The sequence below is a fragment of the Lemur catta genome, chromosome 5 (assembly GCF_020740605.2).
Source record: "Lemur catta isolate mLemCat1 chromosome 5, mLemCat1.pri, whole genome shotgun sequence".
Classification (NCBI taxonomy): domain Eukaryota; kingdom Metazoa; phylum Chordata; class Mammalia; order Primates; family Lemuridae; genus Lemur; species Lemur catta.
The window spans coordinates 63615532-63638330 of NC_059132.1; the positions used below are offsets into that span (position 1 = coordinate 63615532).

Here is a 22799-nt window from a genome sequence, read left to right on the forward strand (position 1 = left end):
TATCTTCTTCATGCAAAACATGAGTCTTGTAATAGCTTCACGCAAAACGTGGGGGCTGTAATCATTTTACGCAGAACATGGGTGTTGTAGTCACTTAGGAATTTCTGTGTTGGGGGTAGCAAGCAGAAGTAAGCAGGTTTACAGAAGCAGAATGGCAGATTAATGATTTTTTGGCGCAAAACTCAGACTATAACATGCACCCCTGAGCCTTTTCCTCCAAGATCATCCAGGTCAGTATGTGTGATTACTCTCAGCCCCCTGAGAGAGTGGGCAGCCAGAAGGGCATAGTTCTCTCCCTCCCAAGCCCACTCCCTGGTCCTAGGCCCTCTTCTCTCTGCTGCTCCCCCTTCTTGCTCTATCTCCTCCCATCTTTTTCTCTTTTCTACTTCAATTCATTTTCTTGGTCTCCATTTCAGCCTTCATTTTCTTTATTATAGTTGCTAAGCTAAAATCAAATACCAAATTACTGTATTTGAAGAAGACTTTTTTTTTTTTTTTTAGTGCAGTGATTCCAGGGTTTGTTCACTGATACGCAGCCCACTAATGAACACTATGCCTCACAACTCCCTTCTCCTAAGTCTGGGTTTTAGGGCCCAATTTATTATTTTATAAATGCTTCACCAAACTTGGGGCAGTAAGTGCTGATGAAACATGGATTGAATCCCCACTGAAGAGGAGGTACAGTGCGGCCTTCAGATGCAAATCACCAGAGCACTCCAGACTGGAAAGAACTGTAGAGTGGACTTTGGAAGGCAGAGTGTCCGCAGAGCCGGCAGTTATCTCCTGTCTATTCATCTCCTAGGCTGAAGCTCCTGAGGGACCCACATCAGTATCTTGCTACCCCAGAAAGGCCAGAGATGGCAGTTTTCCCCAACTCCTGCCTCCCCAGATGTCTGTTCATGCTCATTCTCCTGCAGCTGCCCAAGCTGGATGCAGGTAGATCTCTCTTCTCTCTCTCTGTCTCTATCTGGCCTACAGGATTGAAAGTAAACCATCCCATTTGGCTCTCCCCAGAGATCTCCACTGGGGTCCACACAGACCCTCTCAGGCTGTCCAAGGAATAAGAGGCAGAGAGGGGGGACTCTGCACTTTTGTGGGAGTCTGGTCCCTGTGGGTTCCCAATTCCCACCTCCACAGCCTGTCTGATCCTGCTCATTTTGGTTAGCTCACTTTGATGTGATTGGACCCTCGGAGCCCATCCTGGCCATGGTGGGCGAAGATGCCGAGCTGCCCTGTCACCTGTCCCCGAACGTGAATGCGGAGCACATGGAGCTGCGGTGGTTCCGGAGCAAGGTCTCGCCGGCCGTGTTGGTGTACCGGGACGGGCTAGAGCAGGAGGAAGAGCAGATGCCCGAGTACCGAGGGAGGGTGACGCTGGCGAAGGACGACATCTCCGCGGGGCGCGCTGCTGTGAGGATACAGGGCGTCAGGGTCTCTGATGATGGCGAATACCAATGCCTTTTCAGGGAGAACGGGAGCTACAACATAGCCCTCCTGCATCTGGAGGTGGCTGGTGAGTGACGGGTTTTGACTTTCTCCGGTGACTCCCATGTGGTATATATTTTCCTATGGATCAATTACTTTGAAAACCACCAGATTCATTCTCAAAATGCCTTTTAGGTTGGAGGGGGTTGACAGGCCTAGAGTAGTAGAAAAGTAGAAAAGGGGTTTGTGTTGAGAGTGGGGAGAGAGCAGCGAAGTGTCTTTCTCATAGAACTTTATTTCAATGATCTCTTGTCCTTTCCCCTCAATAATAGGACAAACATTTCTCCATGGAATTAATTAATAAATGTAAGCTGTAAGAGCTATATAACATTCTTTTATGCCAGTACACCACGATTTACTTGATCAAGTCCCAGAATTGGGCGTTTAAGTTGTGTCTATTTCTTAGATCAAAATAAGGCTGTGGTCAGCATGCCACACACTTTGAGGCTGCTTTGTTGATTAGTTTCTCAGGATTGATATCCTAAGATTATACAGCATGGTCGTTTGTTAACATTCTTTTCATTTTATTTATTTTTATTTATTTTTTTATTTTTTTTATTCTTATTTCAGCATATTGTGGGGGTACAAAAGTTTAGGTTATGTATATTGCCCTTGCCTCCCCACCCCCCGATGTTAACATTCTTGATTCATATAGAAAAGATTTTGCTTTTGTTGGGTTGGTTTGTTTTTGCTTTTGCTTCAAGCTAAAATTCAAAGGGAACAATTTTTCAAAAAAGAGAAACATTCAGGAGGAAAGAATGCATTGAGGTCTGACTTTCCCGCTTACTAGTGAATGACATCAAGCAAATCTCTTTGAGTTTTACTGTAAAGCTGGAGAAGTATTTATTCAAGATGATTTCTCAACAATAAAATAAAATTAGACATATTTGAGAAACCACTTTGCCAATTCTAAAAGGAAAATAGACTTGTAAGATATTATTACTGTGCTTTAAACCAATCTAAAACATATCATATACAGATATGTTGCCTTTCATACATATATATTCAAGTAAAGATAATGTTTGAAAAATACTTGGGTGAAATCTGGATCCCTATTTTATAACAGGGTGTCCCTGTGTCAGCATTGTGTATAACTCTCATTTTGTTTTTAGGGAAGAAGTATCTTAAAAGTTGATTATAAAAACCTAGAGATTTGATGGCATAAACCTGTTGTTGTTACCTTTTATGAGTGACAGACACCTTTGAGAATCTGCTGAAAGTGTCAATTCCTTTCATGAAAAGGATATACATTCTCATATATACATACAAACTTGGAATATGCATTTAAACCAATGGTTGTGGAAATGTGTTTAAGAACTCTTCTTTGTAGCTCAGTGTTTCCCTGTATCCCGTGGAATTGGAAGAAAAAATTAGGCTGAACAGACAGGAAATGCAGCTTTATGTTGATGTATGTTAGGGCAAAATGGTATGTGGGAAGATGAGGTTGAAATCATTTAAGAAAATTTCTGAATCAGCATCACACATAAAGGAAATGTAAATTGTTAACTGAGGGCCAAGAACTTCCAAACGTCCTCCTCAAGGGTACTCCTTCTCTGTTCATCCTTAAATACCCAGTCCTAGTTCTCTTCCTCTTCCCCAAAGCTTTCTCCTAATACTTCCACGCATGCAGCATCTGCCAGCTCTGAACTCTCAGCCTAGACCACTAGCCTGCCTCTAAGCCATTGGTCTTGGTATTCCTGCTAGGTAGTGTTCCTTGGTGTTCCTGGCATATCTGTTTAGCAAACTCCTGCTGACATTTGAAAAACTAGATCCCAATAAAACATCCTTCTCTGATAAGGTACATGAAATTTGTTTTAGTGATACCTCAGTTTCCTTGTGTAACGAAATGTGGAGAAGAGGTCTTCCCATTCCCAGTCCACCCACTTGTGTGCCTCTCTCTCTTTCTTTCTCTCTCTCTCTCAATCTGTTTATCAAGCTACATAGCTCTATAGATATAAGGCTCCCAGAAGGGTGTCCACTAATTGATTAGGCCCAACTTTTCCCTCCATAGCTCTGGGCTCTGACCCTCACATCCACACGGAAGTTCAAGAGAGTGGCGAGATCTGGCTGGAGTGCACCTCAGAGGGATGGTACCCAGAGCCCCAGGTAAAGTGGAGAACTCCCAAGGGAGAGCAGTTTCCATCCACATCAGAGTCCAGGAATCCTGATGAAAAAGGTCTATTCACTGTGGCTTCTTCAGTGATCATCAGAGATACCTCAATGGAGAAATTGTCCTGCTACATCCAGAACCTCCCTCTTGGCCAGGAGAAGGAAGTAGAGATTTCCATACCAGGTCAGTGAAACCAATGCTGCATTCTTATGATGACACAGTTTCAAAGCCACACCACCTGGACACCTGCTCAGAGTGACCTCATGCAGAGTTGTCCACTTTCCCCATCTAAACTCTTGCCCATGGACTTCAGGAAATCTCACCAGCTTCATTAGAGGAGTAAAGATTCTGAAGCCATAAATCTACTTAGATCTCGTGTAAATTCCAGATTTTCCATTTTAGGAGATATAACTGAGATAGAGAAGTTTTATCCCTGGGGGCCTTTCTGATCCAGAACTTTCTCTCCTTGAATAAACAAGACCAAATTATTTTTCTAATTTCACTATTTCCACTCTTATCCTCTTTTCCCCTCCCCATCTCAAGCTAGAGCTCTGTCTAGGTTTCCAAAGTCCTCAAGGAAACAAATCCTCTCATTATTCCCCAGATACTACCTCTGGGTCAAGTAGGAACCTTTCCTTATTCTTTGTTCAATGAATCGCATTCTGTTACACACAGGTGACATTTTGCCTTCCTTCTTAACCTTCCTCATCCTCTTGGCTCCCATTCTACATTAATAGTTAAGGAAGAATTTCCATATAACATTAGTAAATCCATTATATTTATGACTTCACAGATCCTGTCCCAAAATGACTCTTCATTTCTCTGTTTCTGTGCCCTCTCCTGCTCAAGGTCAATTTTTTCCTGAGAAGTTTAGAGTGTTATAGCAGTGACTATTTTTTGCTGTAGGAGGGATGAGAATATTCCAGGCCATCCTCTATTCCTCCTCCTTTGGAATCAGGAGAGAAGCTGGACTTGCTCAGAGTTTCTCAACTAATGGCCTTCTTTGGGATTTTGTTTTAGCTACTTCCTTACCAAGTCTGACTCCCTGGATAGTGGCTATGGCTGTCATCCTGATGGTCCTAGGACTTGTCACCATTGGGTTTGTATTTTTCACTTGGAGACTATACAAGGAAAGATCCAGAGAGAGGAAGAATGCATTGAGCCCTAAAGGTAAGTCATAGAATACACAAGGGCTACCTGTCAGGAGTGCTTCAGAATAGGTCTATATCCAAGTCCTTTAGGATGACTTCCAACGGAAGATATTTGATTCTAGAATTCTGAAAGTTGGAAGGAATCATAAGCTCCTGAAGTCGCAGATATCCAATATGAGGAGGCTTGGGGCTTAGACAGAGTCAAAACCAATTCTAATTGAGATATTAGACCTAATGTTTACTCACTACCCTTGCCCCCAGACTGTACCCCTGTTCCTAAGCCAATAGGAACTTCCTGCATATTTCTTAGAAAACAAAACAAAACAAAATCTTTGTTCTGAATTTATTGATAATATTTCAGTTATCAGGCAGTCATGAATTAAACAGTTCCTGCTTCATGTGTTTCCCACACCAATTTTGTCCCCTCCCTTTTGTTCAGTATAGAAAGCCACTGAGGTATTTTTGTTTGTTTTCCAGACAAAGTCCTAGAAGAGCTCAGTAAGTTCTATCTTCTTGTCATTATTTTACTCACAAAGTTTTTCTCTCTCTTATTGTATACCCTGTCAATGACTATCTTTCTCTTTCATTGCAGAATGGAAAAGGTCTCCATGGCATGCAGGTCAGTAGCTCTGAACTTCTCAAGGGCTCTGAGGTTCTATCCCCTAAGAATTCAAAATCCTATGATACTTGAAAATGAAAACACTAAACACACTTTAGTGATGAGGATAGGAAGGGATAAGGTGATGGCAAATGGCCTCAACACTTCCCTTGAGGCACATAGAGGGCCCTTGGAAGATGACTAGGAGACAAACCCTCTCTGATAGGGTCCCATTAGGCACTGGGGACAGTCACCCTCTGGCTGCTGGTGACGGAGGGAGCCTGGTGGGTATGGAAACAAACAGCTTTCCCTTGGAGAAGACCTGTCAACTCCTAAAACAGTGCTCTATTTCTTCGAGAAGGAAAAACAGGTCTTATAAACTCTGATATTCACTGATGGTCAGACTTGCTCTCTCTCTGTCTCCAGTGGATATGATCCTGGATCCAGACACAGCCCACCCCCACCTCTTACTTTCTGAGGATTTAAAATCTGTTCAACTGGAAGATTCTCGTCGGATGCTACCTGAGAAACCTGAGAGATTTGACTCCTGGCCCTGTGTGTTGGGCTGTGCAGCCTTTACCTCAGGGAGACATCACTGGGAGGTGGAGGTGGGAGACAGGACTGACTGGGCAATTGGCATGTGTAGGGAAAATGTGCGAAGGAAAGGATTTGACCCCATAATTCCTGAGAATGGGTTCTGGGCCTTGGAGTTGTATGGAAATGGGTACTGGGCCCTCACCCCTCTCCGGACCCCTCTCCTATTGTCAAGGCCCTTGCACCGGGTTGGAATTTTCCTGGACTATGAATCAGGAAACATCTCCTTCTACAACATGACTGATGGATCTCATATCTATACATTCTCTAAAAACATATTCTCTGGCTTCCTCCGTCCCCTCTTTTGCCTTTGGTCCTCTGGTGAAAAGCCCCTGACCATCTGCCCACTTGCTGATGAGCCTGAGAGGGTCACAGTCATTGCTAATGTCCAGGACCTTTCTAAGGAGATCCCCTTGTCCCCCATGGGGGAGGACTCTGCCTCTGAGGTTACAGACACTTTCCATTCTAAGCTAATCCCCACCCAACCCAGCCAAGGGTCACCTTAAGGAATATCCCAGCTCAGTTGTTTTCCTTTGTTCTAACCTCTCTCCTCCATTGTGAGCCTTCACCTGCCAGCTTCAGCCAGCCCCTGTTTCTTCCTGTTGGGTAGAGATTAATTCATCTTGTGAAGGTTGTATTGCTTCTGCTAGAGAGGGTGGGGAGTAGGACCTTCCTAATTTGTTTCTGTACAAATATTTGGGGGATGGAGAGGTGATTCTTAAACTGCTTCTACTGATCTCCTATTCCTTAAAGCCAGAACCTATAGGGAAGGACTTGGAGCAAACTCAAAGGATAGTTTAGGGATCGAGATGGAGGTTAGAGTGGCATGGGGTTGTGGCAGAAATGTTTTGGTATCTAAAATAGGGGTATGTGGAGGAATAGGTTTGAGGTGAGCAGAAAACCCAAAGGGTTCTGGGAAAGGACAATCTCAGAACAAAATCCCATAAAGGAATTTGGAGGAGACATGATGATGGAGGAAAGTGGGGTGAACCCAGGCCCATGATGAATACCTGGTCTACCCCTAGAGTTTTTAGGGCCTATATCTCAAATTTTCCAAGCCATATCCTATAGGATAGAGGAAATTGGCCCTAATTCTGTGGGAACTGAGCTGTGGGCAAGGGGGAGTACAGAGTAGCTAAAATGAGCAGGGCTGGAGGGTCCAACATGTGAGATAGAGGAGAGAATTTTAGACAACACTCAAAAGTTGTCTGCACAGCTGTGCCTTAAGCCAGCAGTGGTCCCCAACCTTTTTGGCACCAGGGACTGATTTCATGGAAGGCAATTTTTCCATGGGATTGGGGCAGGAGTGTGGGTAGGTAGAGGGGAAGGATGATTTTGGGATGATTCAAGCACATTACATTTATTGTGCAGTCAAACCTTTCAGCTAATGATAATCTGTATTTGCAGCTGTTCCCCAGCACTAGCATCAGCTCCATCTCAGATCATCAGACATTAGATTCTTATAAGGAGTGTGCAAAACTACATCCCTCCAATGCACAATTTACAGTAAGGTTCATGCTGTTATAAGAATCTAATGCCCCTGCTGATCTGGCAAGAGGCAGAGCTTATGCGGTGATGTGCATGATGGGGAGTGGCTGTAAATACAAACGAAGCTTTGTTCTCTGGCTGCTCACCTCCTGCTGTTCAGCCTGGTTCCTAACAGTCTGTGAATCACGTTAGAGACTGCAGCCTTAAGCCCTATTCCTCTCTCTGCACCCACCTGTTTCTCCCTTGCCTGGAGGTCATTCCAACCTTACTTTGTTGAGTCAACATTTCCAGTTCTCCTCTTCCTTTTGATCTAGTATCTCTCCATTTCAAAGGCATCCCTGGAAGCATCCAGTGATATCACTACTTTATCAGCCACCATCTCAGCCTCATGCCTCCTCAGCCCTCATCGCAACATCCAAACCCCTCCAATATGCTTTCAGTTAGCTTCAACTGCCATTCATTTCTATACTGTGCCACTGTTCCCTATTTCCCCACTCAGCTTCACAAAATGCTGCTTCTCCTCAGGGTTCCCTGAGTGCTGAGCCACTGTGCTCAGCATAGCTGGACTGATGGCACCTGTTTGTATTTGCCACTGGGCATTTTCCTGTATATATGTGGCTTGTCTTGCCAATGGACTGCAAATATATCCAGGCTCACACCTTCCATTTTCATTGTATTTTTCCAGCTTCCAGGATAGATGTTACCCATGGTCTTTACCTAATAAATCTGTCTGATTGCTGAAAGAACCTTCCTTTTTTATTTTCAGTCCCAAAAAGTGGAAACTGAACAAAACAAAACAGAAGGAAAAAACCTGACTGGGAATGTAGCTGGCCAAAGCTTTTGTCTAAGGCTCATCCCAAGGCCTGATGGCAATGTGTTTACCAGGGCAGGTAGGCATGGGGGCTGCTGCCCAATGAGTGCCCAACTACTTACCCAAAGGCCACAGTGCCAATGGCTACCCTCAGCCCCTGTTTGGGTGGTGACTCTATTTCTACTACTATAAAGGTTACTGGCCCATGGTGTAGGTAAGTGAAGTTACCTCTTCAAATTAATAGTACTTTTCCAAGAGGAGAAAATAGCTGGAAATCTTTAATGGTAGTGCCTTGTAATTGGAAAAAAAAAAAAAATCATGGGTGATCTTTGGAAACAAATGTGCCCAAGGAGAGACTCTGTATTTCTGCTTGAGGACCCTGGTAGTTCAATGAGCCCACTTTCTCCTCTGTTGCCCCCAAAGAGGATTAGAAATAGTCTCCCTCACAGAGGGGGACTTAATGCAGTTCAGCCAGCACTGCTGCCCAAAAGGACAGAATGTGAGTCTCCAAAGGTTCACCAGCTGGTGGGAAAATCATCTTATATGTATGCCTTCAGCTGAGAAATCATCAAAATCAGATGTATTCCTTGTCACACCACGATATCTCCAAATTCCAAGTTATGTTCACACTAAAATATTATTTCCATTATTGCACCACAATATATTTCTCATGATTAAGCCAAAAACCAACTTTTCTATCTATCTGCAACCCTCACAGAGGATCATGACAAAGGAAGGACCAAATATTCTTTCTTAGGTTGAAATTCTGAACACCAGATAGGTCTGGTATCATCACATTCACTATACTTTAAGCAAGATGTAACAACAATATAGTTTATTATCCACATTTTGTCATTGTCACTCCCAGGCCCCACAATCATTTTGCTTTCATTCTGGTTTTGGTGTTTTCCTACTAACTTGGGGTTCAATTCCTAGGTAATAATATCTATATAATCACATTTCCATTGATGTACTACTAGATTACTTAAAAATGAATCTGTATGCAGGCTTATAAATCAGAAGACCACAGAAGTTTTACTCTGGAAAGGAGCTACGAGAAAAATGTAATTGAACTTCAGTATGAAAAGTGACTGTTAACATTTACTCCAAACCCCTCCTTTCAGAGATGAGGAAAATAAAGAGAAAAGAGAAATGAAGTGATTTGGTTAAAGGCACATAGTATATGGCCAAGCCTGTATCCAAAGGCAGGCGTCCTTGCTATAGGTGTCTAAGACATCTTCCACTGAGCCAATGGCAGTTGAGTAGGAGGGCAAACTAAGTTAATTTAGAGGTTGGAACGCCAGAAAACTTTTTAGAGATATTACCAAGGTGGAACCCACTGGCTCAGGAGATTCTTAGGCATAGGGAGCAACAGAAGAAAAATACAACTTAGCACGCTACCTTCTACTGGACCAAGGACCTGCACCTGGAGAACCAACAGAAGGCTCCTTCCTCCACCATTTCACAGATCCCTAGCACCCAATGTCCCCTTCCTCTTGACCCTTCCTCGAACACTACCCAGCCCACACGTTTACCCGACACTATACTCCTGAGTCGAGAGTATCATTTATTCCTACTTATCCCTCTGTCCAAAGAGAGGGCATGGAAGCTTCCCGCACACCTTGCCCTAAGCATCTCTTCCATCTGGCTGTTCACCTGCACCCTTTGTAATATCCCTTATAATAAATCAGTCAATGTTTATTTGCAAGACAGGCTTGAGAGAATCAAGGATAAAGTCCGCTAAAGGAAGGAGGAGACTGAGTAGCATCAGCCCCTGGGTTAAAAGGGATGTTTGGATGAATCTTGGATCCCAAGACGAGGCAAGAGGAGACTGGAAAAGGAACTAAGAGAAATCACTCTTTATCCATTTACATTATGATGCATTATGAAAATAAATACCACTCTAACACTTACAGGACACATTGCATTCTCCCTGCACTTATTTTTTTTTTATGTTTTATTATTATTTTTTTTTTTACAAATTCCATCATCCTACCTTAGGTTGTTTTTTTTTTTCTTTGCTTTTTTTTAACATTTATATTTTCATGTATTCAAGCTGGACAATGCATATCCTCAATAAACTCATACTTTCAAATATTAAAAAATAGAAAAAAATGGGAATCTTCCACAGAGCCTTTTTGTCCATGAAAACTGCCAGCTTGGCAGTAAGGTGTTCTTGTGAGGCTCCAACCCTCAACAGAACTTAGGGATACTCCGGCCGTCTTGGTCACTCCCAGCAACACTGAGATTCCCTCAGTACATGTCATCATCCATTAAGCGAGGGGTCCCCACACATCCCATCGTGCTCCCTTCAAATAAGAGGCCCTCGCACTGCAGCACTAGCCCATTTATCAGGCCCAGGGGCCTGGAAACCCTCGGTGCCGCCCTCTCCTCAAACAGGACGTCCTAAGATCCCGGACCCAGCTGTCGACGCCTCAGCCCATTCTGTAGTCCCGCTGGCCTGGTTCCCGCGCAATCCCAGTCAGGCGACACGACGCTGACCGTACTTTGCTGGCTCCCTTACTTTTTTAAAATCCAATATCTATCTCTGCAATATTAAAATTCTCCAAAGCATTCTGTTTGTTTTGGGGGTGAGAAGGTAGTGGGGAAGCTGTGAGTCTGCATTGCATTCTAGCGTGGGCCACAAGAAGGGGAAACTCAAGTTGAAGAATGGATGATGGCAGCCACAAAAGGGAAATAGGCTTGTTTCTGGAGCTGATGGGAGGGAAAAAGGGAGTCAAATGAGAATTCACTTGGGGTTAGCATTACATCCAAGTGTGTGTTTAGATACAAGCCCTTGCCTCAACACTCTCCTCACCCTCATCCTAAATAAATCTCACACCAAAGTAAGAAAGGAAAAATAAAAGAAAACTCATTCACATTCATCCTATTAAAAGTAATAACAATAAGTATTTAGGAAACTTAGGCAGTTGTTTTACTCTTTTAATGTATAATGTGTATCCTAAAATGTATCTGTAAAATGTCACCCAGAATAAATGGGGCTGCCACAGGAATCTCTCTCTGAGAATAGAGAAAAAAATGGTCACAGATTTTAATCAGTTCTGTGACTTGCCTTCCCTTCCCTTTTCCCCATGATCTTCAAGGAAAATGGTCATCAAGTAGCGTACTGAGCTGGTGGTAGATTCTTGGGAAACACCATGTCCTTCCTTTTTTCACCAAGCTCCAGCCAGACACACCCCTTAAGAAGAATTTATCTGATGTAGCTAAGAACCTGCCTGTGGCTGCCTGTCCAGCTGGCATCAGCTATCACAAAAGTGCCCCAGAGGTGAAAAAACTATCAGTCTCAGTAGTTCTGGCTTTATTTCCAAATTTTCTAAGAAACAAGAATGTACTAATGCCAGCCAATGATTTACCAAAGCCTGTCTTAGTCACCTGAGGCAGAGTCAGTGATACTATTATTTCAAAAGTACCAGAACTAACTGAAGTATTTGCTAATGTCTGACTTTCCTTTTAAACCAGAAGCAAAAGCCTTTCTATCCAGCAACTAAAAATCAGATGAAAAATGCAAATGCACTAAAATAATAATAGCTGATTTCATTTCACCCTGCCAAATGCCAACTCTGGTAGTCACATGTTTACTGGTGCCTGCCTCTATTCAACAGAGACTCTGTGACATCCAGGCATTCAGACTAAGAGAAAAATAATTGAACAACTTCCTTCTTCCCTAATCAACAGCAGCTCTTCCATGCCATCTCTTGGTGCATCTCAATTCACATCTCTTCTACCCCCAGATAGTACTCATATCTCCTCAAATCTCCCACTTGCAAGAGTACCTGACAGCCCACTCCCAACTATATACACATTTACTCTTATCTCTCATTTTATTATTTTAAAATGGAAATAACTTATTTTCCTGAAAATACATGAAAGTTTTTTTTAAAAATAAAAATAGTCCAAAATCTCATCACTCAATTATGACCAGCACCAACATTTGGGTATGATGATATTGGGTGTTGGATGCCTGGAACCCAGAAAAGTTGTCCAAATCCTTGAGATATGCCTTTGTCTTCACAAAATGTAAACAAGTTCCTCCCACACAATCATTTCAATAATTGAATTTTAATATTCTCTGGAGGCTGTTTCCATGTTATTTCCCAGAAAGGGTGGACTCTATCATTCAGGGCACTAGGGAACACCTTCTTTTTGTGGTCATCTCTGGCTATCTCCAGTGATTTGCATTCAGACACCCCAGTGTGGGTGCACATGCACACATAGCCTTACAAGCATCGATTGTAAACCGTGCTTTTCACTGCTTTGCTCTGCGTTTTGCAAATATTTTGCACGAGAGCCCTGTACACATAGGCTTGAACACTTTTTTGAATGTGGCTGCACCCTCATCCTTAACAGAAAGATGCAAATTTTCTCTAAACCTTAAAACAATGAACTCAAACCTGGATGCCCATTAGAATCACCTAGGGGTAGAATGGGAACCTTAAAAATATACAATTGCCAGGTGACACTCCCAGCTACTCTGATTTAATTTGTGTGGGGTGGGGAAAATGATAGTATATTTAAAAATCTCCCCAAGGGAGAATCACTGTCCTAGGGGATTATAAAAAAATTATCTATGTGCTTTCTTACCTCACTTCATGCTAATGTGAGGACAATTTCTCTGTTAAGAATTACAGAGTATTGCACTTTAAGCCTGTAGTTAAGAAACCATCATGCCTCAGAAGCATGTGGAGGGCTTGTTAAACATATACTGTGGGACTCTATCCCCAAAACTTCTTTATTTACTTATTTATTTTATAAATTGACAAAGATTATATGTTTATGATGTACAAAATGATGTTTTGTTATATGTATACGTTGTGAAAAGGCGAAATCAAACTAACATATCTATTACATCACATACTTATCATTTTTTGGTGTGGTGAGAACATTTAAAATCTACTCTCTTAGCAATTTTCAAGTATTCAATAACATTGTCATTAACTATAGTCACCATGTTGTAAATAGCAAAACTTCTGATTCAGTAGGTCTGGGAGGGACTACAGCATCTAACTGGTTCCCTGGAGATGGGGATTTAATGCTTAATTTAAGGGATTAAGCACTGTATTTCATCATTTGGTCGTGAGTCACCCACGACCAAACCGGAAGGTGTTCAAGAAAGCCGTTTTTCCCATCCAAGTACTAACCAGGCTGGACCCCGCTTGGCTTTCAAGATCAGACGAGATCAGGCGCGTTCGCGGTGGTGTGGCAGTGGACAGAAAACCGTTTCTAAGGTCCACAGAGGCAAAATGACTTATCTAAGATCATTCAGGCTTCTGGTTCTGTTTGAAATTCGAACTCAGGTTCCCTGACTTCCAGTCCGTGATATACTGACTGTGGGTCACATCTGACCTTTGTGTACAAACTTTAGAAAAGCTGCTGCGGTCGAGGCTTAGTAGCAAGTGCCCCTGGGGCCGTGTTTAATAGATACAGAAACTACTCACCGATTTATTTTTGTTTTGGTTTTTAAAGTTTTTATTACAGTATAACATCCACACAGAAAAGTGTAGAGATTCTCGGTGTATAGCTCCAGAAACTCAGATCAGGAAGCAAGACAAGCCAGCTTTCTGACTCCCAGGGGCAAGATTAAAACAACTCAAAAGATGGGAGGGCTTATGGAGCACCTTGTTCCAGCAAAAATTGGAATAAGCCTAAAACCTCCTGCGAGTAAGTGTAAATTTAAGCAAGGCATTCTTGCAATGTTGAACTCAACATGGATGCCATTATTTTAACTAGAATTCAGTCAAAAGTGGGGAGTAAACTCCCGCTTTCTCCCCAATGCGCCCGCCCCGCACAGCCTGGGGTAGACTCTGTGTTCGCAGAGAAGACGCTGCTCTGTAGCTTTGTCCAGGGTAGTTCACGAGGTAGCAGTTTAGCTTTCGACAGAATTCCCAGATCTTAAAGGGGAAACCAAAAACAACAATAAAAAGAAAAAAAGCCAAAACCGACGAGCTTTTAGGTAAAGCCAGAAGTAAGTTTTGAGCGTCAGTAGTTACCAGCAAGTCAGGATGGCCGAGCGGTCTAAGGCGCTGCGTTCAGGTCGCAGTCTCCCCTGGAGGCGTGGGTTCGAATCCCACTCCTGACAGCTTTGCTTCATTTTCCTTCCCTGCTTAAGGTTTACTAAACTGCGTTTTCCTTCTTGTCCATCTAAGAATGATTTTTTTTTTTTTTAAATAAATTACCCGAGTTCTGGGATAAAGGCACTCTGTACTCAGAAAATAATTCAAAAACTCCTGATTCTAATCTCGTCTCCTCCATTTCTTTGTCTTTGTCTCTCCCTCTCTGCCCCTCACATACAGACTTGAGTGAATTACTCTTCAGTTCATGTCTTATTATAATTATTGATGTCTTCAGGGCCCTTCTGTCATTTTTTTTATTTCTAGATTCCATTTTATTTCACTTTCCTCAGTTTCATTCCTCACTCCACTCCACCCCAACTCCCCATAAGAAATCACTGGAAACGACATCTTTCTCTTTCATTATGTTTCTGTAGAATATGTGTTATTGGTTTAAGTGCATGCAAGTTTAAAAAAAAATTTATTTTAAGTCATTATGGATACATACTAGTTTTACATGTTAATGGCATACATGTGATAGTTTCATACAAGCACACAACGTGAAATGATCAAATCAGGGTAACTGGGGTAGTTATCACCTCAAGCATTTTTCATTTCTTTGTGTTAGGAATATTCCAATTCCACTCTTTTAGTTATTTTGAAACGTACACTAAATTACTGTTAACTATAGTTGCTCTATTGTGCTACCAAACACTAGATCTTATTCCTTCTATCTAACTGTATTTTTCTATCCATTAATTATCCCCTCTTTATCCCCTCCCCACTGCTCTTTCCAGCATGCATTTTTAATTTACATAAGGGGCACTGTGCCATGGATCTTATTCTATTTTTACCATATTCCTTTGGCACTGCAGTTTTGAGTTTATGTTGCTGTGTGCACATCTAGACCACATCTAGATCAATTGCTGCATAGAGATCTGCCATGTGAGGCCACCTATTCCCCCAGGAATGACTCCCAGATTGGGTCCAACACTTTGCCACTACAAATAAAAGTTCTATCAATGAACATATGCCTACATTTTTCATTATGAAGCTGCATAAGATTTTCCTTGAGATACAGCAGGAATGAATTGCAGGTCATGAAACTCTGACAATCTGCTAATTTTGCAGTTCAGAACAGGACCCAGGACCCAGGGAGGATGATTTACACACACAGAAAAAGTTCATATTTAGTGACATCTCCAGAAATATTCCTCAAATTCCATTTTCCAGTTGTTCAGCCTGTTCATCTTGAGCATTAATAGCTATAGTTACAAACATTAATAGGCAATGTTTCTATTTTGCACTCATAATTTATTGCAAAACCTCAATTACTCAAAAATCTCAGCTGACTAAAACCTCATCATTCCTTTTTAAAAAAAGAAATCCAAACTAATATTAGGTTACAAAAGCAAAATATTGGGTGAATCTCTTTTATGATTACTTATATTCAAAATCATTCTGCTCTCTCCCTCTTGCCCAAGTTTCTCAAAACTCACAAAAAGATTCATACATATATTGAAAGAAAAGTGAATTAATGTCTTAGAAAGATTGTCATCAACAAGGCTAGAAAAGAACAAACAAACAAGGTTTCCCCTCATGGCCCAAGTGGCCACATATTCATTCCATTTCTGTCCATGGTGACATTCTGATTAAACATGATTTTGAGTCCCTGCTGCCATGGCAACATAAGAGAAAGAAGGAACTGGCAAATACGTGCACCCCCTAAGGTGTTAGGAAAAGCACTTACAGGTGCTTAGAAGGCCAGCAGGTTGGTCCAATTCAATTCAGGCTGCCTGGGCTCACCCCTGGACTCTGCCACTTACTAGCTATATGACCTTCCAGGCAAGTGACTTTGCAACCCTATGCCTTGGTGTCCTCCTCTTTAAAATGGAGGAAATAATTGTACCTTACTTCATCAGTATGCTGTGAGGATTGCATGACTTAGTATATATAAAATGCTTAGAACAGTGCCTGGCAAATTTTTTTTGTCATAATAAACTACCTGTTCATATTAGTAAGGGTCCTTCAGAGATACAAAACTAATAGTATATCTATCTATATCTATATCTATATCTATCTATCTATCTATCTATCTATATCTATCTATCTATCTATATATATATATAGAGAGAGAGAGAGAGATTAATATTTATGATGAGGAATTGGCTTACACATTTATGGGAGGATGGGAAGTTCCACAGTCTGCCTTCTGCTAGGCAGAGACCCAGAAAAGCAGGTGGTATAATTCAGTCTGAGTTCAAAGGCCTGAGAACCCAAGGAGCTGATGATATAAACCCTAGTCTGAGAACAGGAGTAAACAAGATAAGATGTCAAGCAGTGGGTAGGGGGAGAAGGAGCGAATCTCTTCTTCCTCACCCTTTGTTCTCTTCAGCCCCCTCAGTGGATGGGATGATGCCCAACCTCGTGGTTGGTTGCAAGCAAATGGATGCTTCTCTATGAAAGTTTCTTTTCTGAAGTTAGGTTGACAAATATTTGTTTGCACTTAGATTTTTCCTTTCCAAAAAATTCTGACCACAATGCAACTTTTTAAGATAGTTAATCATAGGTTGTTTTATTTGGTTGGATTTTACTGGCTGCTATGAATTGTCAGAGATGCTACAACCTTCTCAACAACAGCTTTATCAATTATTCCAAAGGTTGACCTTTCTAAAAACATTGCCTGGAGATTGTGAGAGTGAATCCATTTGGGATTTCCCCAGGAAAGAAAATAGAACGACCAGAGATTTTGATGTTGCTTGTAGTTTAAATTTGGTGTTTGCCTTCTGCTTTCCCTGGTTCCTTTTGCATTTCTTGAAAAAACATTACCTGTGGAATAAAAATGTAAGAAAACCAAGAAATGCAGAAATCCGCTCTTCCAAAAGAAAGCCAAATTCATCTTTGCCTCTTTTTCATGAACAATAAGGATCCACTGTCAGTTCCACATTAAACAGGAAGGTGAAGGCCCGTAGGGGAAAATAATTTGCAGGCTTGCACTTCAATTAGCCATGGTTAATTGGAAGGAAGAAAAACCACGGAAAACAAAGGCCCCGCTGGGATTCGAACCCAGGATCTCCTGTTTACTAGACAGGCGCTTTAACCAGCTAAGCCACGGAGCCACCACGCCTTGTGTTCTCCCAGTCAGCAGAGAAAAGGAATGATATTTGCTTTTGTTCTGTGCGTTTATTTACTTTCTTGTTACTGAAGATAAGGAGCAGCCAGAAGCTTCCTCAGACCCTGAAGAAGAATCCTGGCTTCTCCCCAAAAGACTTAAGAAACCGCTCATATGCAGGAAAACTGAGTACTTCGCGCGGGGGTTGGGTGGGGAAATGCAATGCGGGTGCTAGCCTGACTCCCCGGTGCGCTCAGAGGAGCACAACAGGGAACTGCTCCGAAGGGCAAGAGTTCAGCAGCTTATCCTAACGTGGATGAAGTATGACCTGAGCCTTCAGGGAGTACAGGGTAGGAAGGAGGGGAGCCAGCAACATTTACAGAATATTCCTGCAGGTCGTGTAACACATTTACATCAGAACACTCCCAGCACCAAGAATGGGCCTCTGCAGGAAACAAGCTGTTTCTTATTTCATGGGTTTTAAATTAAACTGGAATTTAATTAAAATTCCAGTCCTTACCCCATTTCTTTCTGCTAAAATTGGGTTCCACCTATCTGCTTCTTGCTTATAAGATTAACTAATAGAATTCCAGAGTTGCTCCTTTAAAATGCAAGACTTGATAACTAACAACCTAATCTTGGAAAAAGATAACGGAGAGGCCTCCTCCCCACTGTAGCTGTAGTAATACTTGTCCAAAGGATCTGATTTGATATGATGTCAAATTGAGAGTCTTCACATGAACTTCTCTATTGTCATGTGGGCTTGTGTCAATATTTGTAACTCTTTTTAAATTGCTCTGTTAAAATAAATCTGTCCTTGGAAATGTAATTTGAACAAAGGAATTTAATGAAACTCTGAAGAGTTTGTAAATTATCGCCATAGCTATAGTTTTCCAAAGGGAAACCTATAATTGTGATTAGTTGTTTTACTTGAAATCTCTTGTCCTGGTGACAATGCTGAAATCAACATTTCAGTATTTCTAAGCTGTATTAATATTTGAAGGATTCCTCTGTCATAGTCTAAGGCAGCCATTGGCACTTACCTGTGCCTACATACATCGTGGGGGGAACAATAAGAGTTCATGCCTGTTAGAGTTCTTATATTCATAAGAAGAGTGAAAGTCTATGGAACTCAACACTCAGTTTGATTGCAACTCATGAAATAAGCTCCTATTTATTTAATATTATAAGCTTAGCCATCATATTATTAGTGTGCTTGGAGCCAATATAATCATCATAAGCAGTGCAATCATAACTAACATGGCTTTGACCAAACTGTGGGAGGTGACAGGCAACAGAGCCAATGATATTTGGTTTGGGTTTTTCCTTTGGCTGGCAGCTGACAAAAGTCTGCACAGAATTTATAGGATGTCAAAGGAGTTGTTTAATGAGCCAGAGATAAGACTTGGAAGAAAATTGAGACTTTGAGCAATCACTTACAGAAATCTTGTTGTGAATTCTACCACTCAGTTCCCACCATGATCAAGATGATAGGGATGTACCATGGAAGCCTCACATTGGCTCTGCTCCACACATCTGAAACTGCAGAAGGTACAAATCACTGTCACAGACTACCAACAATAACATAAAGAAATATGGCAGTGACAGACAGTGCAGTTTACTATATGCCTGGGGGCAAAACTGAAAAAATAGTGCACTGAGACACAGAGGAGAGTCCACCACTGTGATAGTTTTATGTGTCTACTTGGCTGGGCTATACTACCCAATTATTCAATTAAACACTAATCTGTATGTTGCTGTGAAGATATTTTGTAAATGTGGTTAACATCTACAATCAGTTAACTTTAAATAAAGGAGATTATCCTTGGTAATGTAGGTGGCCCTTGTCCAATCACTTAAAAAACAGTAAGAGGAAAACAGAGGCTTCTCCAGGAAATAAGAAATTCCATTTCAAGACTAGGACATCAGCTTTTGCCTTCCCCACAGATTTCAGACTTGCCAGTCCCCACCCACAATTACCTAAGCCAATATATATATTCTCCTACTGTTTTTTTTTTTCCTGGACTTTGTTTCTCTGACTGATATAACCACTGAAGAAAAGACTGGAAGCTGGAACTATTATAGAACTGTCAGAAAAGAACCTCCAGTAGAAATATTTCCAGAAACAAAGTAAAAGCATGCCTTGTAATTAATATGGCTGAAAAATTTGAAGCAGCCAAGAAAGGCCTTCAAAATCTGTAAAACAAAGGGAAATTTTTGTAGACAAACACTGAGGAGAGCAAATGTGGACAGAACCTTCAGGTAGCTGGGTTAAAGCCCACTTTGGAAGTGCAGGATGGGACCTGTGACTCCCAGGGATGACCTAGGATCTGGCCGTCCAATCCTGGGTATGTGATGAGGATAAAATAGGAGCTGGAGGTATCGCAGTTTGTTTCATTTCTGAATATTCAGGCACAATTGTTCATGTTTCCAAACTCCTCTTTAGAGCAGAAATCTACTCTTACTTCTAATGGGGAAAGGATGATCTCTGAACGTGGATAAGAAAATAAATGTTAATTTTGAAAAAGATGTTACTGAAGTTTTGTGTTTTCTTTCATTATGAATGTAGGCAACAAACCACAGTGGTATTTGAGCTCTCATGAGTATCACTATTGAAAATCACAAATATTTTCACATCAAAATATAGTTGTTACAAATTCCTTAAAATATCATTTATGTTCATTACTGCTTTGAGAGAACACTATTTATTAGAACTCCTCAGTCCCCTGCTGGATAGTGTCATTTAGTGTATTAATAAAGGATCACACAAATATTACTATGTCATAATCTTAAAATGTTTTGGTAACATATTTCAACAGAATTGGTCTCCTTTTGAAATCTTATATATTAACTTTTTATATTTAAAAGTATTATTCTGAGGTGGAGTCCATGATCACACTATCCTAGGGGTCCATAGTATAAAACTTGAGAAGATCCCTGTTGTATTGTCTAGGAAGGAATCTATAACTGGGTTTACCTTAACGTTTATGCAGAAAGAGAAGAATATTTTTTGTAAGGGCTGTTGAAACCTTATAAACTGAAAACAAATATTTTTTAATCTCAACGTGTATATTCTCAATATCAGGCAGTTTTACGCCCATTTAGCCCTCAACTTATTTATAGTGCTACCAGGCGTGGGGATAATGACTTCTAAGAAATATAGAGACTGAAACACATCTGAGACACTTGTTTGCTTTCAAAGCGAACCAGTGAGCATTCATGTGTGTGCGAGAGTTGATGATGCTCCTTGTGGTAGGAGTAACATGTAGTGAAGGTGCCTAGAACAGTCGTGCTTAGTAAATGTTTGAAAAAAAATTTTTTTTTAAACGACCCACAGAGAGCCACAAAAAAGATCAGATCATGCAAGCATACAACAGCTTCCAATTTCCTATAGAGTACCAGCCAAAGTCCTTCCTTACAAGGGTCTACAACAGCGGTCCCCAACCTTTTTGGTAACAGGGACCAATTTCATGCAACACAATTTTTTTGGGGGGGGAGGGTCGGTGAGAGATGGTTTCGGGATAATTCAAGCGTATTACATTTATTGTGCACTTTATTTCTATTATACATTATAATATATAACAAAATAATTACACAACTCATTATAATACAAAATCTAATGCCGCTGTTGATCTGACAGAAGGCGGACATCAGGCGCTGATGCTAGCAATGGGAAGCAGCTGAAAATACAGATGAAGCTGTTGACTCTCCCGCCCGCTCATCTCCTGCTGTGCGGCCGAGTTCTGAACAGGCGGCGGACCAGGGTTGGGGACCACAGGTCTACAAGGCCCAAGGTGATCTCCCAGGGTTTCCTATCTCGCTCCACTCAGCACCAGCCTTCTCAACATTATTACTCCCAAGCCGGCTCCCACCTCCAAGCCTTTCCCCTGGCGATTTTCTCCTGTTGCAGATCACTCTTTCCCCCCTAATACTCTCATTTCTCTCTTGTTCATCACCACCTTCACTGCTGGACTTTCATATCCCCTTTCCCTGTTTTATATTTTTTTCTCCAGGCGCTTATCACCATTATTTTATTTATTTAGCGCTTTACTATCTGTCTCCACCACGGCCATGTAATCTTCTTGAGGTCAGGGGGTCGCATTTGGCTTCTTCATGGTTGCATCTCCAGTGCTTTGAACAGCAATACTGATTGCATGAATGGAAAGGAGATACTGGGGCAGAGAGGGTGGGGAGTTTGCCTTTCACAACCATTTTTCACCCTGCAGAGAGAGACCAAGAAAGGAGTAAAAACAATGGCGCGTATGCACAAGTAGCCCCCGGAGAGACCGTACGCTACGAGCCTAGATAAACCCAGCAGACGGGACTTTCAGCCCCAGCCCAGACCTTGCAGGTAGGAGCGGAGCCGCTGACTAGCTTTTTAGGAAGGCACAGCTGCCGCCATCTTTCACACACGCGGGGCCAGTGGCGCAATGGATAACGCGTCTGACTACGGATCAGAAGATTCCAGGTTCGACTCCTGGCTGGCTCGATGTGCAGGTGTTTCTTTTACTTCTTTATCTTCCTGATTGTACAAGAGTTCAATAGATTAAGAAAATTCGTGCACGGTAGATGTTGCCTAGAAATCTCGGAAGCAAAGTACCCGGCTTATGACCCAGGAATCATCACTTCTTTGCAGAGCAAATTCCACGTCCGACCATGTGGTGGCACTAACCAAAGCGTAGCTAGAGAGACGTTCGCCATCCCCAAATTGTGCCCCGTTTTTCAGTCCATTTGACTATTTGGGCCGGGCTGTGGCTCACGCCTGTAATCCTAGCACTCTGGGAGGCTGAGGCGGGAGGATCGCTTGAACCCAGAAGTTTGAGGTTGCTGTGAGCTAGGCTGACGCCACGGCACTCTGGCCCGGGCAACACAGTGAGACTTTGTCTCAAAATAAAATAAAGTAAGTTTGAAGTAAGCTATTAAGCAAAGGGGAAGACAGCAAAATCTTCAGGTTGAGCAGTAATAATGGAGGGTTATTCAGAAACAGTAAAGTCTCTATTTTGTTCTTTCTCATCTAGTCACATTTGTAGAATAAATTATTAGGGATTTGCTTTCAGGTCTGCACACACTGCAAGGACTTGGTCTGCGCTTTGGTTCTCTAATTTGAGAGGCCGGTAAGGATGCGCATGCATACACCAACGCAACGCACTGCACTGCTGCCGGGATAGGGACAGGGAAAAAGGGTGTTGCACAGAGTGAAGTGTTGACTTGGGCGGTTTTGTGTGTAAGAGTTTCCGTAGTGTAGTGGTTATCACGTTCGCCTCACACGCGAAAGGTCCCCGGTTCGAAACCGGGCGGAAACACGTTGGGGTTTTTCCTCGCAAAAGTAGTTCCCGAATGTTTTTTCTAAAAATTTTCGTGCCATCATAAATTTCCCGTATT

The 22799-nt window shown here is 41.9% G+C and overlaps 1 protein-coding gene and 4 non-coding genes across 5 annotated transcripts; 4 read left to right on the plus strand and 1 right to left on the minus strand.

Moving 5' to 3' along the window:
• Window positions 1-857: 857 nt before the first annotated feature.
• Window positions 858-6444, plus strand: BTN1A1 (butyrophilin subfamily 1 member A1). Its single transcript, XM_045551971.1, has 7 exons — window positions 858-936; window positions 1166-1513; window positions 3497-3778; window positions 4616-4765; window positions 5224-5244; window positions 5339-5365; window positions 5771-6444. Exons 1-7 carry the CDS (start codon window positions 858-860, stop codon window positions 6442-6444), a joined length of 1581 nt encoding a protein of 526 aa, XP_045407927.1.
• A 7807-nt stretch (window positions 6445-14251) lies between these two features.
• TRNAL-CAG lies at window positions 14252-14334 on the plus strand. Its single transcript has one exon. It is a non-coding gene; the product is annotated as a tRNA-Leu (tRNA).
• A 3016-nt stretch (window positions 14335-17350) lies between these two features.
• On the minus strand, window positions 17351-17424 carry TRNAT-AGU. Its single transcript has one exon. It is a non-coding gene; the product is annotated as a tRNA-Thr (tRNA).
• A 4409-nt stretch (window positions 17425-21833) lies between these two features.
• On the plus strand, window positions 21834-21906 carry TRNAR-ACG. Its single transcript has one exon. It is a non-coding gene; the product is annotated as a tRNA-Arg (tRNA).
• Window positions 21907-22647: 741 nt separating this feature from the next.
• Window positions 22648-22720, plus strand: TRNAV-CAC. The gene has a single exon. It is a non-coding gene; the product is annotated as a tRNA-Val (tRNA).
• Window positions 22721-22799: the final 79 nt, after the last annotated feature.